Source organism: Pelobates fuscus, chromosome 3, assembly GCF_036172605.1.
Source record: "Pelobates fuscus isolate aPelFus1 chromosome 3, aPelFus1.pri, whole genome shotgun sequence".
Lineage (NCBI taxonomy): Eukaryota > Metazoa > Chordata > Amphibia > Anura > Pelobatidae > Pelobates > Pelobates fuscus.
Genome location: NC_086319.1, coordinates 347,768,233 through 347,785,409, shown reverse-complemented (window position 1 = coordinate 347,785,409; position 17,177 = coordinate 347,768,233). Strand labels below are relative to the sequence as shown.

The 17,177-nt window shown below is 38.4% G+C and overlaps 1 protein-coding gene across 1 annotated transcript in view; it reads left to right on the top strand.

Annotated features, from left to right (window-relative positions):
• OTUD7A (OTU deubiquitinase 7A) overlaps positions 1-17,177 on the top strand; it is a 242,690-nt gene that overhangs the window by 179,709 nt on the left and 45,804 nt on the right. The window contains exons 10-11 of the mRNA XM_063449143.1: positions 4,470-4,597; positions 6,059-6,208. Coding sequence (XP_063305213.1) covers positions 4,470-4,597; positions 6,059-6,208 — 278 coding nt within the window. The remainder of the gene's footprint in view (positions 1-4,469; positions 4,598-6,058; positions 6,209-17,177) is intronic.

Sequence of the window (17,177 nt, the reverse complement as noted above, 5' to 3'; positions counted from 1 at the left end):
AGGATAGCCTTATGCCTACCCCACACATGCTTAAACTCCTTTACTGTGTTAACCTCTACCACTTCAACTGGAAGGCTATTCCATGCATCCACTACCCTCTCAGTAAAGTAATACTTCCTGATATTATTTTTAAACCTTTGCCCCTCTAATTTAAGACTGTCCTCTTGTAGTGTTTTTTTTCTTCTTTTAAATATAATCTCCTCCTTTACTGTGTTGATTCCCTTTATATATTTTAAATGTTTCTATCATATCCCCCCACCGTCTCGTCTTTCCTCCGAGCTATACATGTTAAGATCCTTTAACCTATTCTTGTAAGTTTTATCCTGCAATCCATGAACCAGTTTAGTAGCCCTTCTCTGTACTCTCTCTAAAGTATCAATATCCTTCTAGAGAAACGGTCTCCAGTACTGCGTACAATACTCCAAGTGAGGTCTCGCCAGTGTTCTGTACAATGGCATGAGCACTAATGCCTCTCCCTATACAACCAAGCATTCTGCTAGAATTCCCTGCTGCTCTATTACATTGTCTGCCTACCTTTAAGTCCTCAGAAATAATCACCCCTAAATCCCTTTCCTCAGATGTTGAGGTTAGAACTCTATCTTAGATTGGAGCAATAGAGATGTCAAGTAACCATTTAAGCATTGCCCTGCTGTTTTGTTCTTGTTTAATTTTCTCTCCCTAGTTTGCGATTTGGGTGTCCTTTTCTGTAACATATTTTGCACATTCAATATAACTCATGAGAGAACACACAATCAAAATCCACTGGGTCCCAGGGCAAATAAAGGTGCAGGGAAAGAGGTAACGTACTGGCTCTCGTTCTTTGTGAGACATATGCTTGCTATCATTGAGGGCAGATTTGGAGGAAGGTTCCAGGTTGACCTGCTTTTTTATATTTCATTAATCCTGACTAGTAGAACAACCTCTCCCTCACAAAATGTTAATTTATTTATTTCCATCTAGGATGTCAAGATTGTGAGTGTACATCATAAGGTTTAAATGTGATGGAGCAGCACAGCATTTGTGGCTGCAATGCATATTTGTTGTAGCCTGAAGAATTGACTGTTGTTACCAATGTTACAGTTTTAACCTCCTGGGTGATAGCAGCCTACAGAGTATTTGTGTTGCTATGGCTACTACTAAGGCTCTAACTAGTTATCGCAGCCACCAAAAAAAGTAATCTGTATCAAGATTTATAGAGATGGAACTGTTGCACAGTCTATCATGCTTTGGATGTCTAGTTTATCTTTTCCAGTACTGTGGTAGCAAAAATGGTATTGTGAACAAAGGTGTCTCACCTGTCAAGACCATGTTGGGAGCACTCCTACTTTGGCTGTTCTTCTTTATAGACATCCTGTCCAGAAACAGTTGACTTTAGTAAGTGGTTTCTTACTAATACAGATTAGGGAGAACTCTGAGCCATTGTCTGGATGCATTGGCCCAACTGTTTATGGGCAAATGTGGACATTGTATGCCTTCAAGTGATACTCATCCAAGGATTTATCATGGACTCTGGAGATTCCCCTGTGATCATTCTCTACTTTTAGGCGTATGGCCCCTCTCTTTATTAACATTCTAATAGTTTGGAAATTGTATTCTACATTCTTGACAAAACATGGTTGTCACCAAGTTTTGTCAAAGAAGCTTGACTTACAGATAAGAAGCTTTATCTGTGTTTTCTCAATTCCACTAGTTTTCCAGCTCAGCTATTTTGGTCTAAAATGTATTTTATTTTATTTTTTTAATTTACACAATATTTTAGTAAATATCTCTGTCTGCTCCCCATCTTTCTATCACATTATGTTTAACATTTTGAGTTCCACAAACTATCATGACTCACTAGTAAATGTGATCGGATGTTTTATGGGAGAATCTTACATCAGAATTTATTACAACACTTTTAAAAATAATTATAGCCGAACAGAAGCCATCAGCGTGAAGAGCTGGCTGCATTCCCTGTATGATCAGCAATCAGGCGAGCATAATAACCATCAAATCCTCTAGTTGGCTCCTGTTTTCTGTCTTGCAGTATATGTTGCTTGATTGGATGTTTATTTTATTCAATCAATCTGCACTTGCTCAAAAGAAGTGGCTAACCAGGAAATATTACGAATATGTTGCATAAAACGAAGGCAACATGTGTGTATTCTTTATTTTTTATTTTGTGTTACTGTTCTGTTTAAAAAAAAAAAAAATATATATATATATATATATATATATATATTATATTTTATAATTCTTATAGTGTGACAATACAGCCTTGGCATCTCTGGCACTGAAGGTGTACCAGTTCAGGCATGCTATCGTTCGTGGGTTTCATTTGCCTAACCTGCTTTAATAAATGCTAGGACTCTGCTTTGGTAGAGTATCCACTGGCAATGCGGGATATACTGCACTGGTATCTGTTTACTATAGGACATTCTATCTAAATAGTCCTTTGGCAATGCTCTCATTAGTGACTACTCTATAAAGGACAATGAGTAGTAATATACCTTAAGAAGATACAAACCAGCTTCATCTTAGCAACTCAGTTTGTCAAAACAGCCAACATATATAGATCACAGCCCCCCTCCCTCTTCTCATGCAAGTTCACCCTGACAAGAAAAGGTTATCTTGATTGGCCAGGTAGATATTTGGATCCACTGTCCCTTCAGAGCAATTTCCGATTACATTAACACAGCTTTTTTTGATGTAGTAGATAACATGCAATTTTCAGTGTAGACTTGCCGGCTCCAACATCAGGTGGTCACTTACAATACAAAATGTAATGTAATTCGCCTACAAAATGCATTGCAAACAGTATCTTATCGCATCCATTTTTTATCCTATACAAATTCTTGGTGCCTCGTGCTAGTCCACAAATGATGTATTTAGGCAAAAATGATAGAACTCCAAGGACTTCATTTCAGGATATAAAATAAAACTTATATTGTCAGGACCCCTATGAAAGATTTTTGCCAGAACGAAATAGTCAATGTTTGTTATTTTAACCCCTTAAGGACCAAACTTCTGGAATAAAAGGGAATCATGACATGTCACACCTGTCATGTGTCCTTAGGGCGTTAAACTACCGGTAAATACAAATCATTTTTTGTTTTGTTTTGTTTGTTTTTTTTATCCCGATAATCTCATGAATAATTTTGTGATGTACATTATGCTACATAAGGCAATAATCAGTTAATACAAAGTATAGATAAACATTGCTTATGCATTATAGCCTGAAAGGCCATTACCTTAAAATACAATACTACAGCAAACCAAGCATAATCCTTTGAGAAAAGAAAACCAGCACAAGACTTGGCCCCTTCTGATGAGATCACACAGAGCAGGGAGGAAGTGACCGCATGTCACTCGTCCCAGCATACACCGAGCCAGGGTGGGAGGAAGCAGAGGGAGTCAGGGTGGGAACTCTGACTCCCATCCACCTGAGCCACCACTGGACCCCAGGGAAAGTCACCCTCCTGCACCTAAAAGGTAGGAAGCAGGAGAGTGACTTAAACATTTTGTGTGTGTTTGTGTGTATGTGTATGTCTGTGTATGTCTGTGTCTGCCTGTATGTATGTTTGCCTGTTTGTATGTATGTCTTTGTATGTGTGTGTGTGTGTGCGCCTGTCTGTTTGTATGTATGTCTTTGTATGTGTGTGTCTGTCTGTATGCCTGTCTGTTTGTATGTATGTGTCTGTGTGTGTGTCAGTCTGTATGTGTGTGTCTGTGTGTGCCTGTCTGTTTGTATGTATGTGTCTGTGTGTGTGTGTGTGTGTCTGTCAAGGCAGGGGAATGGGGGAAATAGGGAGGAGGGGGGCCCACGGATCAGTTTCACACAGGGACCCCATGGATTGTGTGTACGCCACTGGTGATAGCGTTACATACTGCATCGTGCATTCATATTTAGGAGTGACAAATACGTCTTTGGGGCCCAAGTTTTTATTGCTATGCCTGTTTTACTCCTTTCTACTAAAATAAATTGGTTCTGTGATGGCACCACATCCTGGAATTGCCTCAAGCAACACCCTTTTCAACAAAAGTGGCTTGTCCATTGAAATTGGTGGGTACTATGCTGCAAAACTGCAATGTCTGAATATTTAACATGGACATATATATGTAATTTTAATTCGTTTTCAAGTATTTCTTTGGGCGTTTGTTATTACACAAGTTAATGCTTATCAACCTTGGAAGGATAAAGAGTTAACATGGCCTTGGCTGGAATTGAATCTGCAAACCAAACATTTTTTAGTTTTTTTTAGTTTCTAAAAAAAAAAGAAATAAAAAAAATATTTATTATTGTAATTGGACATTCTACAACTGCAAAGCACATGGAAGAAAATAGTGGCAGACTGAAGAATGTCCAGCATTGCAGACGGTTTAAAAAAATAAAATAATGGTCGAGTATAAACAGTGTTTTCAAATGTAATTTTTTTTCAGATGAGCCGATTGCACTAAATGTCTGTTTTTATTTTTTTGTATCTTTCTAGAGTTGAAAATGCAGAAGACCCAGTGTATGAGAGCTTGGAGGAATTCCATGTATTTGTCTTGGCTCATATCTTAAGAAGACCGATTGTCGTTGTAGCTGATACAATGCTTCGAGACTCAGGGGGAGAAGGTAATTACTCATCAAATAACCCTTTTTATCATATCTAAATATTCTGCTGTTGCAGTGTTATATGCAATATGTTATCTGTAATACTAAAAATATCTGGTAGATTAAATGGCATAGGATAATTCCATAGTCTTACTAAGAATGACTGACTAAATGCAGATGGTAAATTTCAAAAATGTACAATTCTCTACAGATCATTAACTTTTGTCTTAATTGTATTTACTCATTATTTCAAGATCTGATAACACATAAATACCCCAGCTATGGTCAAGAAAGCATGTCTCCATATAGATCCATTCTGTAGCTTTTAATCCTTAATATTTACCACTTTTTGAATAAGTGTCCTCTTCTGGATTAAATCTGTGTATAATCTACAAAAAAGTGCTTTTACCAGGGTAGCGTAACAAATTCGAATTGCATGTTGTTCAGAAAAGTTAAGACTTTGAATCTCACAAATGTATATTGTTCCTAACTTCAGTTAATCCAATCAAAATGGGCGTTGCAGAATCACTTTGTTTTTGCATCTTAACATGTATTGCATGTATACATACTTACCATATTCACTTACAATTTTGACATTTTTGATACTTAAAGTATGGTAACATAAGCATTCTGCAGGAAACTGGTTCAACTTAAAAAATATAATGAGTAAATACCGGTAAATAAAAAAAATCTTGTTGAACAACATTTAAACTGTGGCCCACCCAGTCAGATTCCCTGATTCACTTCAACTGAAACATCACCATAGGAAAGGAATATATAATTTATCTATATTAATTTTGCAAATTTGTAAACAAAACTTAAAGGGATCCTATAGTGCCAGGTCAACAAACCCGTTTTCCTGGCACTATAGGGTTAATGGGTCCCCCTCCCGCTGGGCTGAAGGAGTTAAAACCCTTTCAGCCACTTACCTTTATCCAGCGCCGGGCTCCCTCGGCGCTGGTGACATCTCCTCCCCCTGCCGATGTCCGCTCCTGAGTGGAGCCGCATGCGTGGCCAGAGGTGCGCGCGCATTCAAACCTGCCGAGAGGAAAGCATTACTAAAGGCTTTCCTATGGGGATCTTATTTGCCGTGAGGACGTCCAGCGTCATTTCAGTGCCATTTACTCACTGTAAATCGCGGAAGCGGCCTCTAGTGGCTGTCAGGGAGACACACTAGAGGCTGGATTAAGCCTGTAATGTAAACATAGCAGTTTCTCTGAAAATGCTATGTTTACAGCTGCAGGGTTAAAACGAAGGGGACCTGGCACTCAGACCACTTCATTGAGATGAACTTGGCACCAGTGCAGCCGTCATTGCAGCTTCATGGATGTTACTATTGTAACACCCAACCCTGGCTTTTGTTTATCCCACCTGTGGTTTGATACTCTGGCTCTTCTTCAGAACAGTATCTTTACATTTAGTTAATGTGTTTTAAAATTAAAAAAAGTGTGTTTTAATGAATTGTTTGGAACTTATTTGCAGCCTTTGCACCTATCCCGTTTGGCGGAATCTACTTACCTCTGGAAGTCCCACCTAACAGATGTCATTGCTCTCCTCTTGTCCTGGCCTATGATCAAGCTCATTTCTCTGCACTTGTGTCCATGGAGCAAAAAGACCAACAACGTGAACAAGGTATAGCAACCTTTTGTACGTATTTTATAGCAGTACAAATGTAAAACTTTTGTTGTCGCTGGAACATTGTATATGGTTTGCTGAATATCAGAAATACATGGACAGTCTATTTAGCCAGGGATACAAAACCATAACTTCTTTATATAAACCTGAATGATACCAGATCTCTCTTCTCCTGCTGGGTCACCACTCTTGTTGTTGTCACTCACAACAAGATAAAATAAGGAATAATATTGGTTGTTTGACCTTGGGGCCTTCAGTAGATGACAGTCTGGACCATTATTATTATTATTATTATTATTGCCATTTATATAGCGCCAACAGATTCCGTAGCGCTTTACAATATTGTGAGAGGGGATTTAACTATAAATAGGACAATTACAAATAAACTTACGGGAACAATAGGTTGAAGCGTAAACCGCTTGTAAACCTGAAGATCTCGTTTGCTGCCTCCTGTTCTAGCCCCTCCCAGACTGTTTGTGACTGCCCAATCACAGACTGCCCAGTTCAGTTCAATGAGAAATCCTTGCAAGGCACATGCTCTGAGCCATTGAGCTAATCAAACCAGGAAGTAACAGCCTGTTGTCTGCTTGAATGCCAAGGCGGTGTAACATATCATTTTATAAAAGTATCAATTTCTATTGAAATCTGCACTACTTGTAAAATAAAAAAAAGAGGACTCACTTGTCACACTTAAAGCATTTCAGCAAGCTAAAGTGCTTTCAGAGGTCTGAAGTGCCCCTTTAAAGGCAAGGGAGCTTCTTGGGGCAGAACTCTATAAAGGACCTTGGGCATATGGTGCCTGTACCACCAATAGCAAAAGAAAGGAAGATAGGAGACAAGATGATTTGATCAGTACCAAACTAAACCTATTTTAAAAAAAGTTTGTGGCTTAACGCTCTGCTTCTCGCACCATGATGCATATGTAGAAAGACTATGAAATGGCATGTGAGTGAAGCTTTGCAGTTCTGTAGAGTTAAATCATGAATCAATTGAACCTCTGTAGCAAGGAATCATTATTTGTCATTTGTGCTTCCTTCCACATACAGGCTCATTAATTCATTAATTGATTGTCAGTCTTATCCAATCTTTCTTTCAACTTCACATATTGCCAGTTAAAAAACACAAACTGTATAATGGAACGAGACAAGGCTGCCCACTATCCCCCATTCTTTATATAATCACTATGGAAATTTTGGCCAATAAAATAAGATCTAATAAACATATAAGTGGGATAACTATAAAACAAAGAGAATGGAAACTGAAACTCTATGCGGATGACCTAATTTTGACCTTGACCGATCCTATTAATTCTATCAGGACCTTTATGGAGATAGTAAAGGAGTATAGCGAAATTTCAAACTATAAACTAAACGAAGACAAAACTATTATATTAGATATTAATTTAAATATAGCCACCAGGAACCACCTACAAGATTTATACAACTTCAAATGGGCTAAAAATAATATCCCATATTTAGGGATACTTTTGACAAGAGATCTTATAGATTGAATGCAGATTAATTTCTTGAGTAATTTTAGAGATATGACTAAAGCCCTAAATAGATGGAAAAAAATAGAAATTTCTTGGTGGGGTAGAATGAACTTAATAAAGGCATATCTTTTCCCTAAATGGGCATACCGTATATACTCGAGTATAAGCCGAGTTTTTCAGCCCATTTTTTGGGCTGAAAAACCCCAACTCGGCTTATACTCGAGTCAGAGTCTGTATTATGGCAATTTGCATTGCCATAATACAGACTGGGGGGAGAGGGGGGCTGGCAGAGCTGTACTTACCTCTCCTGCAGCTCCTGTCAGCTCTCTCCTCCTCCGCCGGTCCGTTCAGCACCTCGGTCAGCTCCCAGTGTAAATCTCGCGAGAGCCGCGGCTCTTGCGAGACTTACACTGGGAGCTGACAGAGGGAGCTGCACAGACCGCGCGGAGGAGGAGAGAGCTGACAGGAGCTGCAGGAGAGGTAAGTACAGCTCTGCCAGCCCCCCTCTCCCCCCACTGAACTGCCACTGGACCACCAGGGAAGGAGCCCCCCTCCCTGCTATGTATCAAGCAGGGAGGGGGGACGAAAAAAAAAATATAATAAAAAAATAAGAAATAATAATAAAAAATTTATAATAACAAAAAAAAGAGGTATAAGGACAACTATGGGAGGGAGGGGGGTATAAGGACCACTATGGGAGGGAGGGGGGGGGATAAGGACCACTATGGGAGGGAGGGGGGGGATAAGGACCACTATGGGAGGGAGGGGGGGGATAAGGACCACTATGGGAGGGAGGGGGGTATAAGGAGCACTATGGGAGGGAGGGGGGTATAAGGACCACTATGGGAGGGGGGGGGATAAGGACCACTATGGGAGGGGGGGGATAAGGACCACTATGGGAGGGAGGGGGGGGGTAAGGACCACTATGGGAGGGAGGGGGGGGGTAAGGACCACTATGGGAGGGAGGGGGTGGGATAAGGACCACTATGGGAGGGTGGGGGGGTATAAGGACCACTATTGGAGGGAGGGGGGGATAAGGACCACTATGGGAGGGAGGGGGGTATAAGGACCACTATGGGAGGGAGGGGGGGATAAGGACCACTATGGGAGGGAGGGGGGGTATAAGGACCACTATGGGAGGGAGAGGGGGGGGATAAGGACCACTATGGGAGGGAGGGGGGTATAAAGACCACTATGGGAGGGATGGGGGGGTATATGGACCACTATGGGAGGGATGGGGGGGGATATGGACCACTATGGGAGGGATGGGGGGGGATAAGGACCACTATGAGAGGGAGGGGGTGGGATAAGGACCACTAGGGGAGGGGAGGGTAAGGACCACTAGGGGAGGGGTGAGTCAGGACCACTGGGGGGGGGGGGTGAAGGAACACGGGGGTGGGGAGGTAAGGACCACTGAGGGAGGAGGAGGGGAAGTCAGGACATATGGGGGGGGAGGGGCGGCAAAATGTTTTTTGCCTACGGCGGCAAATATCCTTGCACCGGCCCTGCACACACTGCATTCACACACTGCATTCATGCACACACACACTGCATTCACGCACACACACTGCACTCATACACACACGCTGCACTCATACACACACACATACGCACACACTGCATTCATTATACACACACTGTAAATAAATATTCAATTAATATATTTTTTTTAGGATCTAATTTTATTTAGAAATTTACCAGTAGCTGCTGCATTTCCCACCCTAGTCTTATACTCGAGTCAATAAGTTTTCCCAGTTTTTTGGGATAAAATTAGGGGCCTCGGCTTATATTCGGGTCGGCTTATACTCGAGTATATACGGTATATGTTTCGAATGCTTCCCATAAAGATACCTAGACCATGGCTTGAACTGGTTCAGAATTCGGTCACCAATTTTATATGGAAAAATAAGAGACCCAGACTAAATAAGTTACTTCTGGCACAAAAAATCAAAGAAGGAGGCCTGGGCTTCCCAACCATTAATGATATATATCTGGCAAACGGGTTTTTTCATGTATACCGAACCCAGCTGGAAAGTGTTAAGAATGAGGGTTGGTATAATCTAGAAAGAGAGATCTGCCAGGTCCATGATCTAAGTTCTTTGTTATGGTATAGCTCTGTTGATCCCAAAGTTCGATCTATAAGAACATTAAATACATGTATAGACTCAATATTAGAAATTTGGCATATTATAAAAAGGAAATGCAATTTGGAAATCAAAATTCCCATAACTCTTAAAATTGAATTAATTCCATATTATGTAACAGATCTGAATTTAAAGTGCTGGGTTATGAGTGGTATTGTCCAGACAGATCAGTTGTTTGTAAATGATAAAATTAAACCTTTCCCACAATTGAAGCAGGAATTTAAGCTGCCTAATAAAGAACTATTTACATACTTGAGATTAAAACATTTTTTAAATCAAAGAATTGACCATAATTTACAAGCTGGGGCTAAGATGATATGTCTATTTTTAAACAACAAAAGAGTTAATAGAGTCTCTGCTTTAGCAATGAAAGCTATTCTAAAACTTGATGCACCTCCTGTTATTACCTCAGTGCAAAAATGGGAGAAAGAACTAAAAATAAGAATTAAAAGGGAAGATTGGTGTACGATTATATCTAAAACAGCCAAAAATATTCATTGCTTAAATTTACTGGAAACATTATATAAAGTAATAAACAGATGGTATTTTGTCCCCACCAGATTAGCTAATATGTATAGCTCGACTTCACCCTTATGTTGGAGATGTAACCGACAAGTGGGCTCTTACATACATATTTGGTGGGACTGTGAGAATGTAAGAAACTTTTGGCAGGAAACTTTTGTTATTATTGAAAAATTGATTTTTAAGCCTATACCCAAATGTCCAGAAAATGCTATTCTACATTTAAATATTGATTCTCTATCTCAGAAAGATTCTACTGTCTACATTCATTTTATGATAGCTGTAAAAATTATAATAGCTAGGAATTGGAAAAACTCACTTCCCTTTTCTGTAGATAAACTTCTATCTCAAGTAAAGTTCCAACTGGGGATGGAATCCCAACTAGATAAGTTTCATGGCAAAGACTTGAAAGCCAAAGATTATAGCACTTTTTGGAGAGAAAAACTACAAAATGATAGCGGTAATTAGGTTGTCCCTGAGTGATACCCAGGTCACACTTGCTGAACATAGGGGTTGATAACCGGCAAAGGACCCCGGTGTGACTCTGAGACTATGTGATGAACCAGCAGATCTCCCCTGCTCTCTTTTCGGCATGCAAGGTGATGTAATGTATGTATATGTATTTATTGTACTTTTTGTGACTAAACCTCGAAGACTAAGTTTTATGTAATCAAGCACAATGAATGTTCTTGTTTTTGTATGTAAAGAAATAAACTAATTATAACGACAATAAAAATTATATAAAAAAAAAACAAAAAAAAACACAAACTGAAGGCGGCGGAGCGATATAGTGGAGAAAAATAAATAAATTCTGTTTTGTGAGATCAGATAGAATTCCATTCATAGTGTGCGACAACCGTATTCTGTTAAAGTGCACTTGTAAGCCTGACAGTGCGTCTAAAAGTGGTGCAATGACTTCACAAGCAGCTCTCTCACCCCTCAAGTGATGCAGCTACATTCCGCAACTCACAGTGTGCACCTGTAAGATGTAATTTGCACCATTTGGAGGTAGGACACTCCATACAATCAATTACACCAGGGTTTAACAAATTTGCTTTGAATCTAGGAACCAGCTAAAAAAAGTTGGGAGACTGTTTTTTTTTGTTTGTTTGTTTTTTAACGAACAGCTTAGTCACGGCCACTAGAGGTGCTTCCTAGTCCAATGTGCAGCACCTATGTTCAGCATAAAGAGCTAGACGTTCCTCATAGAGATACATTGATTCAATGATCTCTATGAGGAGCTGCTGATTGGCGCAGCGTGGCATTTTGCCGCGCAATAGCATCCCAGTGCTTTCCTATGTGAAATAGAAAAAAAGGACCGTGTAAAATCGGAACTGCAATGCTTATTAGACTTGTCCCGTCTGGGGGGGGGAGACACTGTTAATGTCAGGATTTTCTTCAGAAGTGCCAGTGTCATTGCTACACTAAATTCAAAGTGATCTTATTATAGTGTAATGATTATACCGCTCATGAACTCTGTTCAGAGTTGACAGTGTGCACCACTTTTAGATCACTTACTCTGACTCTTTTTTTCCACCATGGCTAGTCTGTTCTCTGCACCGTACGAAGAGGCATAGTGTGAGCATAAAGTATCACATTGAGCTTAACAAAACCAATCAAATAATTACTACTGGTTTTGCATTTACCACTGGTGATGATTTACTCATCAAATGGAGAATTGTTCATAATTTTCATAATTGCAGAAACATGTTAATAAATTAGAACTATTGTAGCATGTTTACTGGCCACACATTAAACATATACTGTAACGTACTCTTTAAACATGCTGTTTTGTGCAAATAATATTTATCAAGAACATTTTTATGCATAGTCACAGTAGCAAATGTTTAGTTGCTTAATAAAGAAAATAAAGAAAATGAAATATAGTGTTTATTATTTAAAAAAAACAAAAAAAAAAACATTCCACCACAAACCCAAAAGAATTCTTTTTTTTATTATTTTTTTTCGGTTGTGACTAGTACGTGCTCTTTTTGTTCTGTAGTAACAGTCAATACTGCAATCTTCATACATCCTGTATCGGCAGATATAAACTATGACTGTGCATTGTGCATATAAATGTTGTCATTATTTTTACCCAGAGGGGACAGACAGGCTATTCCCTATTTTATGGTCACGTTGGGATGCTTCACAAGCAACAACATATTAAACAGCAGGATGGTTTTACTAATTTGTACTAAGGCCTAGACTCATTTTGTTAAATGCCATGGACCTTACTTCTTGATTTGGATCTCTGTGTCAGCTGTAGATCCAACTTCTTGCTTTAATCTGATGTTTGGAGACAAATAATCTTGTAGATTTAGGAGCTTGCAGACGCGTTTTCCATTTGGCGATGGGGATTTGTGCACAGCTGTAATGTAAAACAAAATCAGATCAGAATAAAATGAAAGCGCCCTTGTTTGTGGTGACAATGAATGTTTTGCTGCTCCATGACTCAATAACATGAAACAAACAGAGCTTTTATTTTCGTGATCCCTGATAGTTCCCACGAATACAAGAACTGCTTCTATGCAGAGGGCAGGTGATTGTGAAATTATTTGATGTTGTCTTTATTCCCTCTTCAATACAAATGGCACTATACATTTCAGCTGCAACTTCCAGACACTAACATTCTTGTGCTCCCATAGTTACTTTGACGTGCTGCTACCTAACTGTCTCCCCATAAAGTGATGAGTGATTGATCATGTAACTTTCACCATTCCTTATCATCATACTTCAATGATGGCTAAGCTTAGCAGATATTTCTGAATTACATTTACCATGATTCTCAGCCAGCTTTAACCCTTTAACCCCTTAAGGACCAAAATTCTGGAATAAAAGGGAACCATGACATGTCACACATGTCATGTGTCTTTAAGGGGTTAAAGGGACACTATAGTCCCCAAAACACCTTTAGCTTAAGGAAACTGTTTTAGTGTAAATAAAATGATCCTGCAGTCTCAATGCTCAAATCTCAGCAATTTAGGAGTTGAATCCCTTTTGTTTCTGTCCATGCATCTCTAGTCATAACTACCCTGGCTGTGACTCACACACCATGCATGAAAAAAAAATGGTTTCACTTTCAATTAGATATAACTGACTTTAAAAGTTATTATTGCCTGCTCTCTAAAGTGAACATTAATCATATACATAATGCTTCTGTGGGGTCTAGCAAGCCATCAACAGTGCAGGGGATATTACATTTTAAATGAAATAGAATTTGCAATGAAGGAAGTATAAACATTAGCTGACTCTTTACAGGAAGTGTTTAGGAAGGCTGTGCAAGTCACATGCAGGGAGGTGTGACTATGGTGCATAAAAAAGTGATTTAACTCCTAAATGGCAGAGAATTGAGCAGTGACTCTGCAGGGAAATGATCTATACGCCAAAACTGCTTCAATAAGCTAAAGTTGTTTTGGTGACTATAGTGTCCCTCTAAATGCCAAGCACTTTTTGATTGAAAAAAATATTCGCAAAAGATTGATTTTGATGCATGGAACGCATAGCTTGCTTATAAACATATCATAACACAGCAATTTTGTGTATAAATTGCATTGCAGTGAAACTTGAAAATTTAAATGCAAATTTTCACATTTTTTCACTTATTCATTCAATCTTTATAAAAAAAATATATATATATATTTTGGAAATTAAAGCATTCGACATGGTTGTTGTTGTAAAATAAAAAATGCTATTATTTTCACATACTGTAGATGAGACCAAATTAGATAAATAAAAATAGTCAAATGCTTTGCTTATGGATATTTGCAAGGACCCTGAAGGCATTACTAGCAGTAGTACAGCTTAGTAAAAATTGGCAACAGAATGTAAAATGTTAAATCATGCATAAAATAAAGGTATTTAAAACTACTGCAATCTTTAACATTTCATTCTTCGCACTACATAAGCATTCCTGAAATTGATAGTCCATTTACTCCTCTCCCCTCCCTGACTGTAGAAATTAAGACACATTGAAACTTCATGTACTGTTTTAAAAGCTGGGGTGAACTTACATTTTCAGCAAATTTACAATTATTATATATCCATGACTAGTAACTTCTGGCAGATAAATTGTTACTCTACAGGCTAGTAATCATAACTACAGTATACATTGTTGATTAAAGCTTTATGGACTAAATTTGATACTGCAAAACATATAAAATAAAAATGTGTTATTGCCGACAAATGTTTATACTTGTTATTGAGTATCAAGGGGGTTAAAGGCTGCTTATGTTGCCGACAAAGGCAAAATACTGGGTATGTCAGAACCGTGATATCACAAAAATATGTTGAACTGACATATTTTTAGGGTTCTTCTTTAAGACTGTGACCAGGAGATCCAATCTTAATCTATTTAACCCAAAGAATGTCTGATAACGTTATATATTGGGAAAAGGCTTAGGCCATATTGAACTACTATCGTACTTGAACTCTTTTTGAGGAAGTAGGCAGTTTGTCCAAAATGGTTACCAAGAGAATGTCTCTTGCTTAGTATTGCACCTTGGACTTGCAGCAGTTTGTCATCCTGCTCCTGGCAAACCACACCCTAGTCTTATATCATTGGCAAACCATTTGTATAGCTCTCACAACAGAAAAGAGGCAAACGCAACACTGCACAACATTTTAACAGAACAGGAACTGGGAGGGTGGGCAAACTGTATAACTTCCAGTATTTACAAATATTACCCGTAACATACACAAATTTAATATTACCAGTACCAGAGACCCTCTTTAGAAAAAGTACTTGCTGGCATGGTCCAGCAATCATGAACCCCCTCCTGATTAGGTCAGAAATGGGCAGAGTTTACATGTTTCCGAACATGCAGTAAAATCACTGAAGTGAGCAGCAAACTGATATACAGACGTATTTCACTTTAAACAACGACAATATATTAAGATTAAGTGTTGGCGTTTTCATTTTTAACAAATGAGAACACTTTGGAATGTTCACCATCTTAACGATCCTCTCGTCGTAAAAGGCATTAATGTCTGAAGCAATCACTAATCATGGAATGCCTCAAAGATGCTGTAGAAAGAACAAAAATAATCGTGCTGCTCCACATCCCTTTTAACGGAGAGAAAACCACTTTCAGATCAGCTGGGCAATTCTGATCTAAGCATTAGATCTCCCTGGACACAGAATATCACATTTGGACAGAAGACTTCTGATTGCAAAATTGGTCCCATTGGCATAGGTACTTCAACAGCATGAAAACGACACCAACGAACATAAACACAACATCCCCATAGCATCTGCTAATAAAATGGTTCATTACTTTACAGATAGAGTAGTTGATGTGATTTTCCTTTGCTGATGTATTTGATACAATGCAATAACAAAACCTATATGAAAGCTTTAGCATGGAGCATTTCTAGAATACCATTGTTGGTGTTCTATGAGAACAGATAACAGATTGCGTATCCCCCTGAAAACTACTACTATGTAATTATGGGCCTAGTTCATTGCCTTCATAAGAGTCTTATTTATGTGAATATTTTTTTAATTTAATTTAGAATGGTTGTAAAGAGCACCTGTCATACAAAAATTACACAAATTACTTTTTCAGTTGGTTTATTTATACATTTGCTTGCATTTTTTAAAGCAGTTTGATTATAGGTGCATCTTTTTAACCACATATTCTAAATTCTTAATGCAGCCACACACTAGACAGTGTTGGTTGTTGCACCAAGCATTTGGACACAAATTTGCGGTGCCTGTCATTTTCGCAGTGGTGAGTAAACATTTTGCTCTCTACATTTGTCATTCCACTGTGCATTTTAATACTTACCTAACACTTTACACTTCATGGGTTTAATTTTAGATTTAAGGAATACGCCTAGGAAATCATATGTTTTAAATCAGCCTTTTTAGGGGAAAAAATTACATTTTTCTTTAGATACAATATGGTAATTTTATCAATAAGCTACTGGTATCCCATATTACTGTCCCATCCTACTGAAGTAGGAAAGCACAAATGATTGATGTCTTTGTAATCCATGCTGCCATGTAAGTCACAAATGAAATCCCTGCATGTTTTTGCGACTTTGGTGTTTCTAGGTGAAAGGAAATCAAACATAGCTTGATAGCACTGGTCAAAGTTAACGTTGAAAAAGTGATGGCACGACTCACACTCCTATACACACACTACTGTGGTTCTAACCCTACGCAGCACCTCTTAATACCAAATCTGACAAATTATCTTCAAGCAGACCGATGCACACTCACATAAACACACATGTAGTCACACCCCCACAAATACACTCACAGGCACACAGAAGTACTTTTTGTGTGTGTATTTGTGCATATAATCTATTATAACCCCAAGATGGTGTTATTTCCCCTAATACATGCTTTGCCATTATGTGTCCTTTTGTGTTTCAAGGGTTGGTGATGGGTCTAAGAATAGAGTATGGGGGTTAAAGGGGGAAATGTTTAGTGGGCAGCAGTGCTATTATCTATAAATGCCTTAACTGTACTGCCTTAATTTCATGGTGGCTATGAATATACATAATTGTCCCTTTCATCTTGTAGTTGTCATATTATTTAAATAGTGCCTATCATGCTTTGTTGTTTAACATACCCAGTATATTTGTAAAATTAAAACACAAATAGTAGCCTCCTTTGATCAGGTTTGATTGTTCAAATCTCACTGCATATAGAAATCTGACCAGCTACGCCAACTTTGAGTACCTTATTTACAGGATATTAATACCTCAATCTTTCACTTGTTATTATATATAACTTTCACGTAAATAAAGTTTGTTTTTGTTATTTTTTGTTCTCTCATTGATTACTTTTATGTACAGAAGT